The sequence below is a fragment of the Anthonomus grandis genome, chromosome 1 (assembly GCF_022605725.1).
Source record: "Anthonomus grandis grandis chromosome 1, icAntGran1.3, whole genome shotgun sequence".
Classification (NCBI taxonomy): Eukaryota; Metazoa; Arthropoda; class Insecta; order Coleoptera; family Curculionidae; genus Anthonomus; species Anthonomus grandis.
In genome coordinates, this window is record NC_065546.1 from 45,020,763 (window position 1) to 45,041,607 (window position 20,845).

At 31.8% G+C, this 20,845-nt stretch overlaps 1 protein-coding gene across 1 annotated transcript; it reads left to right on the forward strand.

Annotated features, from left to right (window-relative positions):
- Positions 1 to 2,186: 2,186 nt before the first annotated feature.
- LOC126736850 (glutathione S-transferase LANCL1) lies at positions 2,187 to 20,641 on the forward strand. Its single transcript, XM_050441413.1, has 8 exons — positions 2,187 to 2,438; positions 10,875 to 11,039; positions 11,093 to 11,238; positions 11,288 to 11,435; positions 11,494 to 11,714; positions 11,807 to 11,918; positions 20,185 to 20,331; positions 20,393 to 20,641. The coding sequence occupies exons 1-8, from the start codon at positions 2,220 to 2,222 to the stop codon at positions 20,573 to 20,575; spliced, it is 1,341 nt and encodes a 446-aa protein (XP_050297370.1). The 5' UTR covers positions 2,187 to 2,219; the 3' UTR covers positions 20,576 to 20,641.
- The last annotated feature ends 204 nt before the right edge of the window (positions 20,642 to 20,845 follow it).

A 20,845-nucleotide genomic window follows, 5' to 3' on the forward strand; every position in this document is an offset into this window, starting at 1 on the left:
TCGCATCTTGCGCAGTGGCCTTTTAAAATGGTTAAAATTAATAAGAAGTGTTTAACTCTTTATGAGAAATCAAAAATTTAGGAAGAGCACAAAAATGGTATGAATGTTACTGCACTAGCAAAGAAATATCAAATAGCAAAATCAACTATTTGTGCAATTAAAAATAAAGAAGAAAAAATTCTAAAAGTTGTTGGAGAGAGTTTAAGACCTAATAAAATAAAAAAAGTGCAGAAAACACCAATATGGAAACTTTGCTGTATAAATGGTTTACGGGGATATGCTTAAAGAAAAGGCTCTAGATTTACATAGAAAATTAAAACTCAACGATAAATTTAATGCAAGCGATGGATGGCTTTAAAAATTTTAATGGCGATATGGTATAAGGCTGCTTAAAATTGCAGGTGAAAAGTTGTCCTCGCAGCCTCACCTTGTAAATCCCTTTATTGAAGGCTTAAGAAAAAAGATGAAGCAGCTTAATCTTAGTGAAGATCAAATTTATAATGCAGATGAGACGGGTTTATATTGAAAGTTATTGCCAGATAAAACCTATATTGCAATTTTTGAAAAAACGGCGCCTGGTCTAAGATTAGCTAAACAAAGAATAACTCTTTTGGGGTGCACAAATGCTACAGGATCACACAAACTAACGCCTTTAGTACTAGGAAAAGCAAAATCACCCAGATGTTTTAAAGGATTTGATAATCCAGTCATCTATAAAAGCACTAAAAATGCCTGGATGACGCAGGAAATTTTTTAAAATTGTTTTTTTAAGCATTTTGTTCCAGAGGTAAGTGAAAGTTTTGTTTGCTTTTTAATTTTTTTCAGACTAAATTGGGTTTTTAGGTTAAATCATTTTTACAAAGCAAAAACCTTCCTTTAACACATTTTTGTTGTCTACATGCCCCTAAATGTTACACCATTAATTCAACCATTAGACCAAAATGTTTTGCGAATAACCAAACTATTTTACAGAAAAGGCCTATTAAGTTCAATTGTATCAAAGGGTCAAGGAGTAGCTGAGGCCCTAAAAGTTATAACTTTAAGAGATGCTATTATGCAATGCAAATGGCCTGGCAAAAAATAGAGCCTTCAGTAAGTTCAAAATGTTGGAATAATATTTTGAGAAAAAATTTGGAGGAGGATGACCTACCTTTAGCTCGACTAAAAGAGATGTGGGAAAATGATGTTAGAGCAGCTGCAGTTAATGAAACCATTACATTGCTTTAAACAATTGAACAGGTATTATTTAGTGCTAGTTACTCCTTTAAATTTTCCGATTTTTGGAAATTAAAAGAAGAAAGTCTGTAATAGTTTTAGAATTTCATTGAGATATGATTGTTTTTAGATTGATTATAATCCCAAAGACATTGAGGAATGGAATACAGACGCAGTGGAGGAAAATCTCGATAGCAATGATTCAGAAGATAGTGACTGCGAGATATTAATTTTTGAAGAAAAAAAAGTTACGTATTTGGAGGCTCTTGCAGCCTTGAAAATTATCACACAATGGGCCAATCAAAACTATGTCGACATAAAGGACATTATTACACTAAAAGGTTTAGAAGAAAAGGCTGTAGCCTTAAACCTGTCGCAAAAAAAAGTGCAAACAAAAATTACATCTTTTTTTTAATAAAACTTTTGTATAATGCTTAAAACTGTAATAAATAAATTTATAAATAAATACAAACATAAATAAAGTACAATGTAGTTCCCTTTTATTTTAATTTTAGCTATTTTTAATATAATCTCCATAATGTGAACATTTTTTCAGTAATGCGAACTAAGTCGAAATTTTTTGATTTCACATTAACGCGAGCCTACTGTACTTTAGACAATATTTGACTTAACTTCTTTTAAACTTCTGAAACTTCTGAACTGAAGGGTCATCATTTATCACATAAGTTTATTGTTTATCACATAAACAATAAATAAGTAGGAAACTAGAGTGCTTGAACGGTAGATAACTAAACTTCTTTCTGTAGCTGTTGGTGATCCTGCTTGTCACAATATATTATTGATTATTTTTGTTGTCAAAAATTGTGAATCGTAAATAACAATTTGTGCTTTCTATTTAGCCCAAAATGAGAATACAATTTCTTTTAACCACCACATGTTAATTCCAAATCGTATTTTATTTTTCTGTATGAAAACGTCCTTCTGTTGGCAGTCCTACTTGTCACTATTGACATTTTGATTGTTTTTGTTGTCAAAGATTGTTGATGGTGAATATTTTGTATTTCATATTAAGACCGGCATTCCGGTATAATAATACAACGTTCGGTGCCTTTATTTGGAATAATTCGAAGCGATATTTGGCAAAAATGCAAAGCCCCCAGTCCCCGCAACCTTTCTCCCCCACACAGGAAAAATACTGCTTTAAAAATCAATATGACGATTATACAGAGAATGGTGCCAAGCCACATATCGAAAATAACACGGTAATATTTGAATAGTACCTTATAATAATTAATCTGTTGGTTGGTATGCTTATGCTCTTATAGCCCTCAAAGCTTTTGGCAATCACTACCCTCCCCTCAAAGTTTTTTACCAGAAGCATTTTATAAGGGAGAAAACTTTGGGCGAAGCATAATGCATAGTTATTTTGTTATTATGTTTAGTATTTTATTAATATGATTCAAATTCAAACTTGATTTCACTAAAATAAAGGTGGGTCACATAACTCTGGAACCTAAAAATGTGCACTATGAAATCTCTTGCATCTACTGATCTCATCACTCATCCATCGAAAGTTTTATACAGGATCTTAATGTATATTTTACAGAAAACAAGTCAAGTAATATTGAAATAATGCTTAGGGACATCAATCAGTGGCGGCTCGTGGGTCAATCTTCAGGGGGTCATTTCGTTTTGAAAACTTATAGTTTACAAAAAAAACTTATAGTTAATAAAAAAAAAAACAAATCAAACTATTGATTTTTTAAAGTATTTGAAAGATCTTTTAGCATTTATATTTTAGATAAAAAATACAGACTTGGATAAAACTCAATAATATTTACCGAGATTTTTATCCTATTAAACGGGTAAAAATAACTTTAAATGCTTAAATCGTTTTCCGAAAATTAACTTTGCCTTTTTATTAGAGTAAATATTTTAAATAAAAATATAAGAAAAAGGGTATAAACAGGTTATCGACTGATATAAAGGAATATTTATATAATAAATTGTAAATTTATTAAGATGAAATTTACCTTAAATATTTTTATATTTTAAGTGAATTCTCCTATCCTTTAGTTCTGCAAAATAGTCTATGACCTTATCATTGAAATTTGGAATGCTTTTGACAAGTATTTTCTCGATGCTCGACATAGATAAGGCACTAAGTCTAGATTGTCCCATCGTATTACGCAGGAATGTTTTTACTCTTTTTAAAGTAAAAAAACATCTCTTACTTTCCACGGTTGTCATAGGGAGTGTGCACAAAATATTTAAAAATTTCACTACTTCAGAAAATGTTTCAGACAAATTCATGTTAATAAAAAAGCTGAAGTATGGCTACTGTACCGATACTATTGCGAAAATCCTCACGACAATATAATATGACTTCAAGTTCCGATCTTAGTTTGGAAATATTTACTGTGGGATAATGAGCCTTCACCATATTTAAAATATTTTGCGGAAAGTTGGTAGTGTATGCTTCAAATTTCTCTGCGTAGAATAACTGTGAAATCATGAGATGATCATTGAAACCAAACCTGTGATTTATTTCAGATATAATAATATCACAAATTTCCAGTGCAGTTCGTCGCTTTGGATCCTCTGTAGCTGTAGTACTTTTTCTTTTTTTTGCTGTTGATGTGCTTGGTTCTTCTGATTCCAATATAGTATTTCTAATTATTTGGATATTGTTGTTAAAAGACAGTATATAATTTTTGATAGATATGACATCAATATCTCGCACTTGCAATTGTTTAAACAATATATCAACATGGGGCATTATTTTATGGAAAAAATTTATGCAAAATAAAAAAAGCTCATCTTCCAAATGTCTTTTTAAGCCAGTTGCTTGATTTATATTGTTACCATCATGCTCCTCATCAATAATTTCCTCTAAGCAAGATTTTAAATCATCTTTATAAGTATATACAATTTCAACACATTTTGTATTGAAAGCCCATCGAGTGGGTGCAGCTTTAGGTAGCCTTACTTTAACCACTCTATCCAGAACCATCGTACGTTTTAAAGATTGGCCGAAAAAGGACGAAAATGCGTGTAAATTTGCAAAAAATATTTTTATCGGTTTATGTTGACCCGCCGCTTTTTGCAGGATAAGATTAAGTTGATGGGCATAGCAGTGAATAAAGTGTGCATTTGGGTATATTTCTTAACTTAAACGTAACTTTGGGCAATCAATTTTTCAGGTGCTTCATTAATTTTTAATAATTGAAGTTCTTCCAATATTACATTAGTTAAATGTTGTGTTGTGGTAGCTGGAGGGTTAACAAATTTCGAAAATCTTTCATGTACAATACCAGTTAATACATATTGCAATATGACAATCATCTGCGTTTTATTGGAGCTGTCTGTAGTCTCATCTACTTGAATTGCCACAAAATTTATCTGGCCAATCTCCTTAATTATATGAGTATGTACAATGGCTAACATTGATTCTAAAATGTCGTTCTGAATTGTTTTTGATGTTCCTTTAAATACTGTACTTTTTTCAATATGTTCTTTAAACATTAAATCCAGTTCAGAAACAAAATCAATAAGGCCCAGAAAAATTCCAGGATTATTGGAGCTGTTACTTTCGTCATGACCGCGCAATGCAATTTCGAAAACTCCGCAAAATTTTACACGGACGATTAGTTTGTTTAAAATATACAGTAACTAACTAAAACAAAACATTCATCCGGTCGGGCCGTCGACTACGTTAGCGAGATAGGACTGAAAGGTGACTCTCACTCCCGCTCACGAAATGCGAATCTGCCCTCTTTGTTCTATTTTACATGCATTTCTCCATAAGCCATAAGAACTGTATAGGGACAATTTAAAATACGGCCCAGCCACGGGCTTGTGTGATGAGCGCGAGGCGCGACGTTAGTAATATAATTATTTGTTTTGCCAATGCAGACTGCTTAGAGAATTTTATAATTCACAATGAAGTTTTACATAAAAGATATTTTTAATAAAATTGGTATTTTTATGAGATTATTTTAGGGGGGTCATTGACCAATTGACCCTAAGAAGGAGCCGCCACTGACATCAATATTAACCTCTTAAGTACTACTGACTTAAATGTTGTAAATTACAGTTCAACAGTGAGTTCATATGGTTTTGAATCACATATCAATAGATAAATAACCTTTTATTATGCAACAACAAAATCTTAGATAAAAGGTAACATTCACATAATGTGTTCTTTCATGCTACCTGAAAAATGCAGTATTAGTGGGCAGTTTCAATACAACACTACTTTATGCTAAACTCATTTCTTAAAATTATTTAACAGCACAATAAAGGTATATGCAAATCTAACAGAAAAGCACTGTATTTCTTGAAAGTGAAAAGTCAGCATAACCTTATGAAGTTGTATACTTCAGAGTTTAACTAAAATAGGCAATGATGGCAAATCAGGTTTTAAAACCTTTAGTTCTATGCATTGATATTTGAAACCTTATAATGTTTCTTAGGCTGTGAATATGTAAATAATATTGAAATAATCTGAATGATATTTAGGGTACCTTGACTTGTAAATTCTATAAACAAACTGACCAAAATGTAAAGCTGCTCTCTCTTCATATTTTAATATGGTTTCTGGGCAATCAAATATTTTAATTCCTTGCCAAATGAAATAAAACTCTTAGAAGGAAATAGGAAAAAATAAAACACTTTCTGATAAATAATGTATGTTATTCAAATGCTGAATATTTTAAAATATTTTTTAATCTAATATTAACGTTTTAATTCTAATATGTGTGTGAGTGGCAAGTGGACCTATTTTAAAATGTAACAGTGTAATATGTATAACTAACATTTCCTGTTTTTAGTTTCTTATGTTTTTAGTCTTAACTGATTTTTGTATTATATTTTTGATGTATGTACATTACTCTTGTAGTTATTAACATAAACTATTGAATTTGAATTTGAGTATTTTATGGTCAATATACAGTAGTGGCCAAAAGTAGATAGACAAAGTATTATTTTCATATAATTGTTTAAAGATTTAGCCACAGGTCCCCTATATTTTAAATTATTGTTATTTGTAAGGCGGTGTATAAAAAGATACCAATAAATTTCAGTTAAATATTGTGCTTGCTATCAGATAAAGCAATAATATAAATATAGCTGGTCAAAAGTAGATAGACAAAAACAATTTTGGAATAATTTTTTTGTCTAGATATTTATAAAATAAAATTAGTATAGTATTGCTTCTCTTTAACTCAAGGTGCAACATGCCACGCGGAATTAGATTCTCGCTTGATTTAAGACAACGCATTATTAATGCATATCGCGCATGGGTGATCGTCAAATTGATATTGTTTGTAGATTTGATGTTAAAAGAAAAGTTATCAAAAGATATGAAAGGACAAAATCATTAGAGCCAAAAAATAAATCTGGTCGACCAAAAAAATGGACATTAGAGCTGTACGCAAATTTAAACAAATTAGCCAGAATAACCCTTTCATGATGTCTCATCAAATTCAGATAGAATTACAGGTTCTAGGGCTTTGTAATGCGTTCTCAAGGACTGTAAGACGAAGGTTGGTAGAAGAGAATCTATTTGCACGTAGGCCAGCAAAAAAACCATTGCTTTAGAAAAGAATCTCTTAGCTCGATTGGAATTTGCCAGTCAGCATATACACTGGACAAAGCATGAATGGAAACGTGTTTGCTGGGGCGACGAACCGAAGTTTAATTTGTTTAATTCCGATGGAATTCAATATGTTAGACGTCCTTCTGGCCAGCATTTGAATCCAAGTACACAAAACCCAGAGTTAAGCATGGAGGTGGATCAGTGATGGTTTGGGGTTGCTTCTCAGCTTATGGAATGGGCCTGTTACATCGCATAGAGGGCATAATGGACAGGTTTATGTACAGGGATTTGAGATTTTATATTGCCCTATGTCGAAGACAATTTACCATTAAGATTCCAATTCCAGCAAGATAATGACCCAAAGCATTCCTCCAAAATTATGAAGCAATTTTTCGAAGAAGAAAAAATATCAGTTTTAAAATAGCCATCCCAGTCACCCGATCTTAATCCCATCGAAAATTTATGGGAAATTGTAGATCGTGATATTAGGGATACAAACTATTCAAATAAAGGTAAATTATTCGAACGGTTGCAACAGAAATGGAAAAATATTGGTTTTAAACTCATAGACAATCTTATTGAATCAATGCCATGTAGATGTCAGGCTGTAATAGACAATAATGGGTATTTTACAAAATACTAATATTGTAGATGGTTTAGTTTGTAATTAAAAAAAAATACTTCAAAAAAAAAAGAGTATTGGTTATTTTTTAAATTTGTCTATCTACTTTTGTCCAGTGTATATTTAGTTATTTCTTATTATTTACCAAATTAGGTGATTGTTCCTAAAGAATGTTTTATTATTTTCATACATGTTTATGTTGCCCATAATATACTTAAATATCTTTATTATAGAATTTTTATTTCCTTTGATTTTTTTAAAAAACCATTTGTCTATCTACTTTTGGCCATTACTGTATGTCAACAAATCTTATAGAGGAATTTTGAGCTAACTGAATTTTGTTCTTCATTTCAAGAATGATGTAAAAAACAACATTGGAGTAATCTTGCTGTGACCAAACAAAAGCCTCCACAAGCATTAATTTGATATTTTTGCGCAAATAATATTTTAATTAATACAAACTTTTAAGTAAAGCATACATGCAGGATCATTTTTTATTGACATGTACATGAATGTTTAGGACAACAACAATAAAAATGACACCAAGATTTTTTGCTGCTGCTGACCAAGGAAGAACACTGTTATTTACATGCAAAGTAGTGAAATTTAATTGAAGAAATTGTTTTTTTTCATTAGAACCTATATGAGTAAGTATGTTTTCTTGTTAGCATTCAAAATCATCCCATGCTGTCTTGACCATTTCAGTATTGAGTTTAAGTCCTTATTAGTTTGCTGCATACATTGACATGCATTATGAGGAGGAAATCCGGATAACAGTTATGTGTCATCTGCATAAAGATTTTCGGAACAAAACTGAATCTGCTCTGGAAGATCGCTAGTGTATAGATGCTAAATAATAACGGTCCAAGGATACTAACCTGGGGAACTCCATAACCAGTAAAAATAGGTTCAGATCTTGCTCCAGTTAGTTCCACAATCTGTGTCCTCTTATCAAAGTTTTTTAAATTTCTATAGATACTATTTCTGTTTCTACTGAGTACAGGAATCTATGATCCGTCAAATTGAGCATATCTAAAGTACCTGATTTAATGACATTTATAATAATAATAATAATAATAAGCCTTTATTTCCAACAGGCAACTTGCCCAATAACAGGAAACAGTTGCAAAACAATGAAAAATATAGTTAAAAAAAAACACACACAAACAAACCTAAAAGAATGAAAAGAAAAGAAAAAGAGTAAAGTCACATTCTCAAAAGTTATCCAAAAAATTAGAACAAATAACTATTAATATGATATAAAAACCCAATTATAAAAATTTAACAAGATAATCACATGTTCAACAAAATTAAATTAAATTAACTGCAATATACCTACTAACTATAACTTAAACACATGGGCCCTAATCCCAAGAGTAATGATCCACCAAGATATCGATAATCACATGAACCGGAGAGAAATTTATATCGCACATGTGACAGATCCGATTAAATATAGCGCATATTGTATATAGTGGCGATTTCAACAGGATGTTAGTATGAGGCCTTGGCAGAAAGAATGTTAGGGGATGTCTAGCATTAAGCCTAGGCACCATGAAACGTACACCAGAAAGAAGTACAGGACTATCAATGAATCCATTCAGTAACCCATGCAGGAATTTTACGAGATCATTTACAAGATCATTCTTCTGAGATGTAATGGATGTAGATTGAAGCGTTCCAATAGTTGCCGATGATCAAACCCTCTTACCGGATATATGCCATCCTGCCTGAAGGCCAAAAACTTAGCAAATCTACGCTGAACAGATTCAAGGAGACCAACATGATTCTGATAGAGCGGGTTCCATATAATGCAGCCAAACTCCAGTTTTGATCTCACAAAGCAACAGAAAAGCAGTTTTAATGTAGACTCCAAAGTAAAACTCTGAGAACTTCTAATTATGAACCCAAGCCTTCTCAGGGCTGACTTGACTATGTTATTGAAGTGTGGAACGAATGTAAATTCAGAGTCAAAGGTTATACCAAGATCAGTAATTTGCTCTAATCTACTCAAAATAGTATCATTAATAAAGTAATTAACTAATTAATTAATAACTGACCACACTACACTTAGCCGCATTCAAGCCTAACCTGTTAACAGCGCACCATACCTCCAATGTATTTAGACAGTTCTGAAGAAAAACACAATCCTCCAATCCATATACATTTAAATATAGCTTCAAATCATCAGCAAAAGCCAGCCTATGACAAGTGAGTGACTTAATCAAGTCATTTATAAAAAAACTAAACAGGAGCGGACCCAGGTTCGAGCCCTGTGGGACATTTACTTGCTTATCACCACATACATCAATTAAAGTTGAACTAGTTCTACTAATCCTTGTGGGATTAGAGACAACTGGTTTTTTAAGTTAAAAAGTTCAAGCAATGATGATATAATCACTTTCAACAGATTTTACAAAAAAATTTATATTAAAATTGCCCATTAAGATTATGTAGTCATATGAAGTAGACATATTAGACAAGAAGGTTTCTATACTATTCAAAAAAGTGTAGCTAACCTGTGGGGGTTTATACAATGTTCTTACCAGAAAAGATTTATTCTTATATTTTATATCTACCGATAGTTGTTCTTGCTATAAGAGACTTTAATTCAACACTGTACTTTTCAAACGCTGAGCCACATACAAGCACACACCCCTTGATTCTTTATCAGCTCTATACAATGTGTTTATACTACCATGTTTCACTTGCCCCAAATAAGTAAAATTGTTCATGCTGCAGCACTTATTTCAGCATTCAGGCAGCATTCTGTACATGTACATGTAAACATGTACAGGGTCTTTTCCCATATATTGATCCCCACCCTACAGGACTTAAATGAAAAGAAAACAAAAAAATTTTATACAAAACTTTTGGGATTTGACTTTAAATTTTTAAATCCGATGTCAAATTTTTCTTTTCTTTTAGAAATGTCAATTTTTTTCTTAGGGAATACCCTATATATGACCTCATAGTTAAAAAGAGCCGAATTTTCTGATTTCAAATATATATAGTTTAGCTACTTTAATTAAGCTGTTTTGGAAATATCAGGGTCCAAACTTTAAAAGAATAACATGTTGAAGATCTTGGTCCTATGTTAGTGTTTAGCGTTTATTAGAAAACGAATAATTCAAAATACATTATCATTTTTCACATTTAGGATATTTTTCACCTGTGCCTAGATTTCTCTTCTTTATACTCCTTTTTTGAACTAGAGTGAAGTCAGTTACATAACCATTCTGATTTGCAATTTTGAGTACTTCTACCAAGTTTTAGTTTAGTTTTATTTTAATCTTCTCCCGAAGATGCTAACATCGTTAGGGAAACACATGTCGAGAGTAAAATAAAGATTTTTGATTAGTGGTAGAACTGTCTCATGATCTGAGTGTCACATTAAAGGTTCCAACCATAGGACTACTAAAATTATGCGGCATATTTTAGGATTTTTCTACTGATGAGAAATCCTGTATTTTTTAGGTGAAAGCAACAAGTAAAATTACAGCAAAACTAGCGGCAAAATGGGAATCTGTATTAGAAGACTTAAAAAATTGGACTTCACAGGACTATACTGTATACACAGGCACTGCAGGAGTTGGCCTATTATTTCTCAGAAAAGACCCTAATGATTCCAATAATCTTAGAGTAAGTCAGAATGATAACTTCAATCCAGTATCTTATCTTATAAACTTTTTTAGAGAATTAGAAAAAATTACCTGCAGCTCGAGCAGTTAAAAAACAGAAAGGTTTCATTCCTACTGGGAGACTCCGGCCCACTATCCATTGCAGCAGTGGTGTCGCACAAATTGGAAGACAAGAAAATTTTTGATTTTTGTATTAGAAAGTATGGATTAAATTTTTTTTTCCAATGTATGTTAATATTTGAATTGCAGATTAATGGCTTTTGTAAAGGTTGTAAAAAATACCGGTTCTGAGATGGCTAATGAATATCTTTATGGTCGAGCAGGATTTTTGTATGCATTACTCTATGTGAACAAAAACGTTTCACCTCCACCATTTTCACAGTCGGTTGTGAGAAGTGTAAGATTTTTTTGAGTGAATTTGAATGTATTGTGAAAAAATTATGTTTTTTATTCAGATTATTGAGGCAATACTGTATTTTGGAGAAAAACTAGCGAAACACTTGAAAATTGACGATGCCTGTCCGTTGATGTACGAATGGCACGGCAGTAAATATTTGGGAGCCGCTCATGGAGTGTCCGGAATCATTTATTTATTACTTCAAGCTAGAGAATACTTAACAGAAGATGAATTGAACACTTTTATTAAGCCCACTATCGCGTTTTTATCCACCTTAAGGTGCGTTTAAATTATGTTCTAATATCATAATATCAATGACTAGAAACTGCTTTAAAGAGGGGAAGAAACTCACAGGCAAATATTTATTACAGGTTTCCTACAGGTAATTTTCCATCGTCTTTGGGACCAGGCAATCGGGATAAATACGTTCAGTGGTGTCATGGAGCGCCTGGGTTCTTGTATATGTACTGTGAGGCATTCAGGGTAAGTCAAAAAATAAGGAAAAATATTTATTAATTTTATTAAAACTTAGTAGTAAACCGATAAATAGATTTAAGCTTTGTTTTGGTTCCGATTTTGGGATGATTCTAGAACTGCGCAGAACTCGTTGCGCCATAAAGTAAAATCCGGAATCGCTCCCGTTTCAATTCTGCATGGTATGGAACCCGAACGCTTGACGCGCTGACAGTAAACAGCTGATTCTGATTGTTTATTTACTACACAACTTGTTTTGAAATTTTGAATATTGCTTATTGCTTTGGTTTTGGACTTTTATATTTTTTTAAACATTAGGACTGGAATAAAAATGTCAATAGATTTAAAAAAAAAATCAATAGATAATTCTTAGGTTAAGTGAAATCTATCTACAAGAAAAACAATAAACATTAACAAAGCATAAAAAAATACTTATTTACTTCTTCTTCTTCTTCCTCTTCTTCTTCTCAAATTTGGTAAAGTCGAGTAAAATTGTAAGGATATATTTTTTGCGCATGTACGAACTGCCTGATTCTGAATTGATCCCTACTCTCGAGCAGGGATTTTTGGACGATTCTAGGACAATTCTGAACCGGTCCAAAAAAAAACCAAAACACCAAACTTTCAATTCGGAATCAATTATAATTTAATTAAAACGCATAAAACAATCTGCGCATGTGCAAAACAATTCTAGGACGATTCTAACAGGAACCAAAACAAAGCTAATAAATGTTAACTCCACAGGGGTAAATTAAGGTTTAGACCCTAAATAAGTCACAGAAAAGGAACAACAATAGGACCTTTATAACTTCTCTTTTAATTTTATTGCATTGTGGGTATGTCAGTATTTTATCTTTTTTTTTTAAATTTTGACCTAGATGGGGAATGCCTTCTTTTAAACCTAGTGGGGCTGCCACTCTATTTCATTTTTCTTTTACTGTGCTTGATGAGGTGGGGTAATGGGAATGCCACTACCTCTAACTATAATTTATATAACACAAGTTTCAAACAGTAAATAAACTGAAAATAACTTACTTTTTTTTAAGTTCTTAGCTGGTCATGTATACAGTATTGGCTATAAAAGTTGGAACTTTTAAAAATTTAACATTTTTCCAATGTTTTAAATTTATATTTTATTTTTATACTATCAATAAACATATTTATTATAAGTATCAAAAAAGCATACCAGAATTTCAACCTTATTAACTTGTTTCAGACAATAAGAAATACTTTAAATTTTTGTGCTGGACAAAATGCTTGGAACTTTTTATAAAAGATGTATTTTACAGGCAGTCTTTGACACACCAGTGTGCAAGTGGGTTCTTCTTATTTATATTATTTTGTGTTACCATGGGAAAAGGCAAGGCCTATTCCAGCGACATTCGCCAAAGAATTTTAGATTTTTACAATCAGGGTGTTTTTACAGAGGCAGCGTAATATTGCTCAAAGACTAAACATTCCTAAGAACATCGTGTCACGGATAATTAAGAAATATCGTATATTTGGAAATGTGGTACCAGGTAAAAGCACTGGAAAACCTAAAGCCACGACTGTCCGTGTAGATAGGCGAATTTTAAATATTTCCCAGAATGACCCACTTTTGTCACCCTCAAAATTTTACAAAAATTAAATGAAGGTGAGCCTTCCAATATCTCTGCAAGAACGGTAAGAAGGCGATTGTGTTCTGGTGGACTTAACAGCTACAGACCTGCTAAAAAACCTTTGCTGCGGAAGAAAAATGTCAAGTTACGCCTACAATTTGCAATGGATCATCTTAACTGGACTGTACAAGATTGGAAAAAGTATTATTCAGTGACGAATCTAAGTTCAATCTATTTTCCAGTGATGGAATACTTCATGTAAGACGACCGAAAGGTGAAAGACTCAAGAAAAAGTTTATCCGACCTACGGTTAAACATGGAGGTGGTAATGTGATAGTGTGGGGATGCTTGCTTTTCTTGGTATGGTACTGGGCCAATACATAAAATTGTGGGGAAAATGGATCGATTTATGTATCGGGATATTTTGCGAAATATAATGGAGCCTTACACATTTGAGTCTATGCCAGTAAATTTTGTATTCCAGCATGATAACGATCCAAAACATTCGTCAAAATTGGTAAAAGAATGGTTGGACCAAGAAAAATCACAGTTTTAAAGTGGCCGGCCCAGAGTCCAGACTTCAACCCGATTGAAAATTTATGGGAACATCTGGATCGCAAAATTCGGGCATCTGGAACAGTCAAAAATGCTGATGAACTATTTCATAAGCTTGTTGAAGCCTGGACTCATATTGACAGACAAATAATTGAAAATTTGATTGAATCAATGGCCAGAAGAATGCAGGCAGTAATTAATGCTAAGGGTTACCATACCAAATATTAATTATAATATTATGGTTTCAATAAGTTATGTTTTATGTCGTTTTTGAATAAAAATCATTTAGTTCCAAGTATTTTGTCCAGCTTTTTTTAAATTTTTATTCCGAACTGCTACTGGTGCTGAATTTTTGTCAACATTTAAATTAATTAACACTAGTTTTTCGTGTACAACAACTTTATAAAATAAAATGCTAATTAAAAGGCACAGAAAATATAATAAATTTTCAAAAGTTCCAACTATTATGGCCAATACTGCAGCTACCATACTCCGCTGCCCCTTCTTCTGTAGCACATACCTCTCATTGGGAAGGACCACTTTTATAGTATGGAGGCCCATGTATTTCGATTTTAATTCTTAATTAGCCTTTTTGAAGATTAATTAAGAATTAGGCTTAATTAACTTAATTCTTAATTAATCCTCAACAGCCACACCACCAATAGTAACCAAACAAGCAGAATATCGAGATGAAAAATTTGTGAGCTTGTTTGTTTACGTTTTCTTGAATTCGGTCTCTGGCTTGTAAGACGATCTTGTCAGGGTCGATGAGACTATTATTTGGAATGTCTCTTAAAAATTGTTGAGTGGCTGTTAATCTTGGTGAAGTACAGAGGGTGCGTAACCGGTCACTGAATGAGTAGTGGCAGTCCACGTATTCTGCTTTTTATCAGTAATGGTGGCTCTTAATAAATTATAAACTGTCCTTATTACACGTTCAACTTTTCCGTTTTCTCTAGGTACGCCTGTTGCAATATGGTGATGTTTCATTCAAAATGTTTTTAAACATTCAAGTAAAAGCGGCTCCTCTATCAGCTATAATTCGTTAGGGTTTTCCTAATTCTTGAAAGACGGGCAGTAATTCGGAAGTTTTCTTTGGTATTGGTTGCAATCCACAGAACTTTACATTGACATTACTGAAAGTGTTTTAATTTTTAAAACACTCTTGTGCATACATTTTCCCATATTAGATCGATCAGATGATTCCCGGTGAAACGTCCCGCCTAAATAAATATATAAAAGAACGCCGCCTCGCGGATTTTCGAAAAACTAGAATTTTAAGTTTCTTTCTTTAAACAAATATTCATTTAAACACAAGTTTTCTCACCTTGACTAAGGCAATGGGAATTTACGATTTTTGTAATTTTAATTTTTTAATAACTTTAGTTTGAGTAGTGATATCTGAATGCGGTTTTTACCAATCGGTTCTGATTTGTTCCCTGCTTTTAATAGCATAAAAATATATACAGGGTGTAACATAAGTGATGATTTTAATTGTAAAAGATTTGTAAGACCTTGTAATTTTTTAAGTAAAAAAGTTCATATAAGCGTATACCCGGAGACTCTTCGTTTTCGAGATACAGAGTGTTAAACTTTTTTTTTAAATCGATTTTTTATTTTTTATTAACTTCTAAAAAACGCGTTTATCAAATATGTTGAAATTTTTATAGTTTGTTAATTATTATTATAAGGTATCTCTTGGAATTCTCACATTTAGCCCAAAAAATTGCTCCATTTTGCCCAAATAAAAATGTCACTTTTTGTCGCTTGATTTTTTTGCGTATCTTGTTCTTCGTTTTCATATTATTTCAGCACTCAATGGTTTTTGGCCTCCATAAAGAAAAATAAAATGCTTCAAAATAACCTGAAAAATTACCAGTAAGTTTAATATTTAAAAACTAAAAAAAAAACCCAATAACCTAATTAATAAGATGCTACTTTTGGCATAAATTTTAAATAATAACTGCAATAGCGTCACAAATTTTTAAGTTTTAATGTTAATTTTTAAAATTTACCGAGAAATAGTGCTTTTTTTCCCTGTTGATATTCTGACCGAAGCTGTTATATGTTCTGTTTTTCTTATTTTTATTCATATATTTATTAAAAAAATTTACCCTACCTTTCATCTAATACTCTTTAAGTTATTTAATTAGTTTATAAGTTGTTTTGTATGCTTTTTTGATATTTTTTTGTGTGGGTATAGGAACATTATATCACTATAATGTTTACTTTTACCTTTCTATATTGCTTTTCCTTTTATAATGCTTTTGTAGTTACATATGTACTATTATTGTTAATATTATTAGACCTTTATAAATGTTATTGTACTCTATGGTATATTCAGGTGGTTCAGTAGAGTATACATAATTCATAAGTGAATGTCCAAAACAGTTTTTCTGTAATATAAGACATTTATTATTATTATTAAATGGTTAGATATTCAAATGTATTTGTTTTGTATGTAGGCCACCATTTTTTCTGCGTTTGATATTTCTCAAATTAAGCAATTAAAAATTTAAAAAGCGTTTTTTAGACATTATTAAATATCGAAACATGCCTATTTAACCTATTTAAGTAGGTAAGACACCAGGCCCAGTGATTTTTTGGAAAAATAATTTTAATATACAGGCTGTCTCAAAAAAAAACTACTTAGTTTATATTTAAGGGACATGATTTGACACTGCACATACGTATGTCCACGTCTAGGTACTTGATAAATATTGTATGATATTTAATTCTACAGGAATAATTTTATAATAGAAGATATTTTTTGTAAAAATAGGTAATTTGAGCCAAAGGTTATGTTAAAAATTATTCTCCTTCAATTTGCCACCCATTTGATATACAGGGCGGATGCGCAAGTTGGAACAAATTCTTTTAACTTATTAACGAATGTATTCTTCAACAAAAGTCTCCAAATGTGTGGAAAATGGCAATTATTAAACCCATTCCAAAAAATTCAAATCCAAAAGAGCTTAAAAATCTTAGACCAATTAGTATTCTACCAGCATCATCTAAAATTCTGGAAAAACATATTTTTAATCAAATTTCAAATTTTGTTGATATTTATAAAATTATCCCCGATTGTCAATCCGGTTTCAGGAAAAACTTTAGCACGTCTACAAGTTTGGTGGGTATTTTAAATGATATTAGTGTAAATGAGGAGAATGGTCAGCCAACATGTATGGCCTTATTGGACTTTAGTTGGGCTTTTAACACCATTAACCATGATATGTTATTGGCGAAATTAAAATATATTGGTATTTCAGAGAGCGGTATAAATTTTTTCAAGGATTATTTGCGTAATAGAGAAAGTTGTGTAATGGTGGTTCGGCAGTCTGAAAAGCATTACTCAGAATTTACACCTTTTAAGCAGGGAGTTCCTCAAGGCTCTATAGTATCGCCGTTACTTTTCTCTATTTACGTGGCTGATATGTACAAAGTAATAAAACACGCCACTTTGCAACAATATGCCGATGATTCTCAAGTTTATATTCCAATTCGCATTAATAATATAAATCTATTCTATCAAAATTTTAATAGTGATTTAATTAGTCTTAATGCCACAAAATCTAAAATTCTTATTATGTGCTCCAACTTTAATATAAGGCAAAGGCTCGAACACAACTTATTCTTAAATCCTATATCTATTGATAATACTTCAATTCCTGTTGTTTCCGAGGCAAAAAATGTAGGCGTTATATTTGACAGCTCCCTCTCTTTTGAATTACACATAAAAAATAAAACGAAAATTGCTTATTTACGTTTAAAAAAACTTTTTAAATTTAAGCGAAATTTATCGGCAAAACAAAAGTACTTATTGTGCGATAGTCTTATTTTGTCATTGTTTGATTATGGTGTCGTAGTCTATGGAAATTCTTTATCTTCACAAAATAAAAAAATTATAGAAAAAGTCCAAAATTCCTGTATGAGATTCTCTTATGGTATCCCCTACAGAAACCACATATCGCCTTATCTCAATAATAATAAAATATTAAATATGAACAATAGAAGAAACCTACATATGTATAATTTTGTATATCGCATAGTAAATAATAATCAACCATTTAATTTAAGAAGTCAGTTTCAAGAATTCGAACATGCGCATACCACACGAAATAACAACGTTTTTATCGTACCATTGCATAGAAGCGCAGCATTTCAACGTTCCTTTAAGTATGTAGCTGTTCAAATGTGGAATGGCTTAAACAATGACATAAAGCAAATGCCCCTGGGAGCTTTCTCTGGTCAAATAAAATCTAAGCTACTTATGGAGCAAAGAATTGCCAATTAATTCAAGTAGGGTGATATATAAAATATAACAATGCGTAATAATAACATAATACAAGAAATAGTAACATGTAACATAAGATATGCATCTGTATATAATACGCTAATTTTCAGTGGAATGTTCGGAGATTATATTTTAAAAATCCGTTTTTAGTTTTATTCTTTCTTTTTCCGCAGCAAGTGCTCCTGGTACAAGATCTTCTAAAGTAGCACCAACCATTAGATCAACATCATCAGGACTATTGTAAAGATATTTTAGTTTTAGAACATTCTAAAAACAATTTCTTAAAATTGTCAGAAGTAAGCTATAATTGAAACTTACTAATAATGAGATATGGTCAAGAAAACCTAAAAAAGTAGAGGCTTTAGGAAGTCCGCATAATTTTCTATACTCGTTATAAGATGCAAGACCGTGAACCCTGCCTCTTTGAATGTCAATTGAATCTAATTTTATTTTTTAATTCTTCTAAACTTTCATGTTTTTCAAAATAAACTTTTTAACTAGATTTTACATAACCTCATAGATGAAAATGCAATGGGGTTAAATCTGGGTAACTTGCTGGCGATTCAATAAAACTCCTCCAATCCATCTATTTGGGAAAATGTTGGTAAGGTAATCTCGTACTGTTCGCGAATAGTCTGGGGGGCGCCATCCTGTTGAAACCATATCGAATCTGCCGGCATAAATGGGTTTTCACCATTTGGATAAAGTGCAATTAAACTAGGTACTATCTTATTTTGAAGCAACTCTAAATATTTTCCAGAGGTAAGTGTGCCCTCACTAAAATAGGGACCCACAATTGACGTGCCCACAATTCAGGAATCGTATTGAATTGTACCCATACGTTTAACTTCTTGGAAAATTGTGTGTTGACATACTCCAGTGTGGATTTTCTGGGGCCCAATAACGAAAATTTTGCCTATTTACACAACCATTAAAAAAAAAAAAACTTGCCTCGACGGAAAAAACAATCTTACTTAAAAATTGTGGGTTTGCATTACATTTATTTATCATTATTTCGCAAAACTCTATTCTGCGGATGGGATCGTTTCCAATAAGGTTCTGATTTAAATGAATTTTATGCGGATGCCATTTATTGCTATGCAAATATTTTAGAACACATGATTTACTGACTGACTGATCTGTAGGAACTTGTCGAGTTGTAATATTTAATTAATTAATTGTCTGTTTTCTGGAAGCGTATTTGTCTCTAACATGACCTAAATTTCTAAACTTTTTTTCAATTTTGCTTACTACCAAACGTGTATTAGGTCTCTCCGGGTATTTATTGTTAAACATATTGCAAGCTTCGGCCATCATCAAAATTTCAATTCTTTGTTTTTCAGTTAAACGCGCTATACTTTTAAACTTTGCACTTGACACTTACTGACATTTACGTAAAGTAATAAATACTGGTTCCATGCGATTAAATGGTGACAAGAAGTCAACAATCAAATATACCTGTTAAAAAACTACGAAAAAACATGTTTGAATCCGCTCAAATGACCCAAACAGTCGCAAATTTATTAATAATGTCAGTATTAGGTATAAGACATGGTATACAAAATATACTAAAAATTCTATGCAGAATTCAAAAATTGAATAAAAAATAGTGTTTCCATTTAAAAAATTGAAGTTAATGGTCGTTGCTTTTTGGTTCACCCTATATACATGAATTCATCATCAAAAAAATCGCATTTTTTTTCGAACACACCCCTGAATTTTAAATTAATTTGTGCCAACCTGCGCGTACTTACTGCATAATATAGGATGTTTAAATCAAACTATTATCAGGGCAACATTAGCAATTTTTTTAAAATACTTTCAGACTTTTGGGGATAACCACTACCTTTATGCTGCGGAGAAATGCGCTGACGTAATCTGGTTCCGAGGTTTAGTAAAAAAAGGTTACAGCTTATGTCACGGAGTGGCCGGAAATGCTTATTGTTTCCTTGAAATGTTCCAGACCACCAAAGTAATTGCGAGAAGTCAATCATTATTAGTTATTAAATTTTATTTGAATAATTTTTTTTCAGCAACAAAAACACTTGTATAGGGCAATAAAGTTTGCCGAATACTGCATGGATTACACCAAAGAACGTGAAGATCAGGTGCCAGACACCCCGATGTCTTTATTCGAAGGGATTTCGGGGCCCATGTACCTTTTGTTGGACATCCAGGACCCCTTGAATGCGAAATTTCCGGGATTCACCCTCTAAGAATACCAAAGTGTGAAAGTTTTGGTCATTTTTGCTAACTTTAAATTACATGAGTCGAATATTTAATACCGCTATAAATTATTTGGTGTAAAATGATTTTTTTGCTTGGATGAATGTTAAGGCTCAATTTAAACAGCATAAAATAGGGTGTAAAAAGTTTACTTGGATTTGAAGTCAATCGCAAATAGGTAATTGCTATTTTTTTCATATTAATAGCATAGTAAACACGATAATCGATTTTTATTCAAATTTAAGTAAACTCTTTATAAT

What these genes read in the sequence shown, in the direction of transcription:
- LOC126736850 (XM_050441413.1), top strand. Translation starts at nt 2,220, where the DNA reads ATGGTGAATATTTTGTATTTCATATTAAGACCGGCATTCCGGTATAAT. An exon ending in GCGTTTTTATCCACCTTAAG is followed by an intron (nt 11,715 to 11,806) that starts GTGCGTTTAAAT and finishes TATTTATTACAG; the next exon opens with GTTTCCTACAGGTAATTTTC. An exon ending in TGTACTGTGAGGCATTCAGG is followed by an intron (nt 11,919 to 20,184) that starts GTAAGTCAAAAA and finishes AAATACTTTCAG; the next exon opens with ACTTTTGGGGATAACCACTA.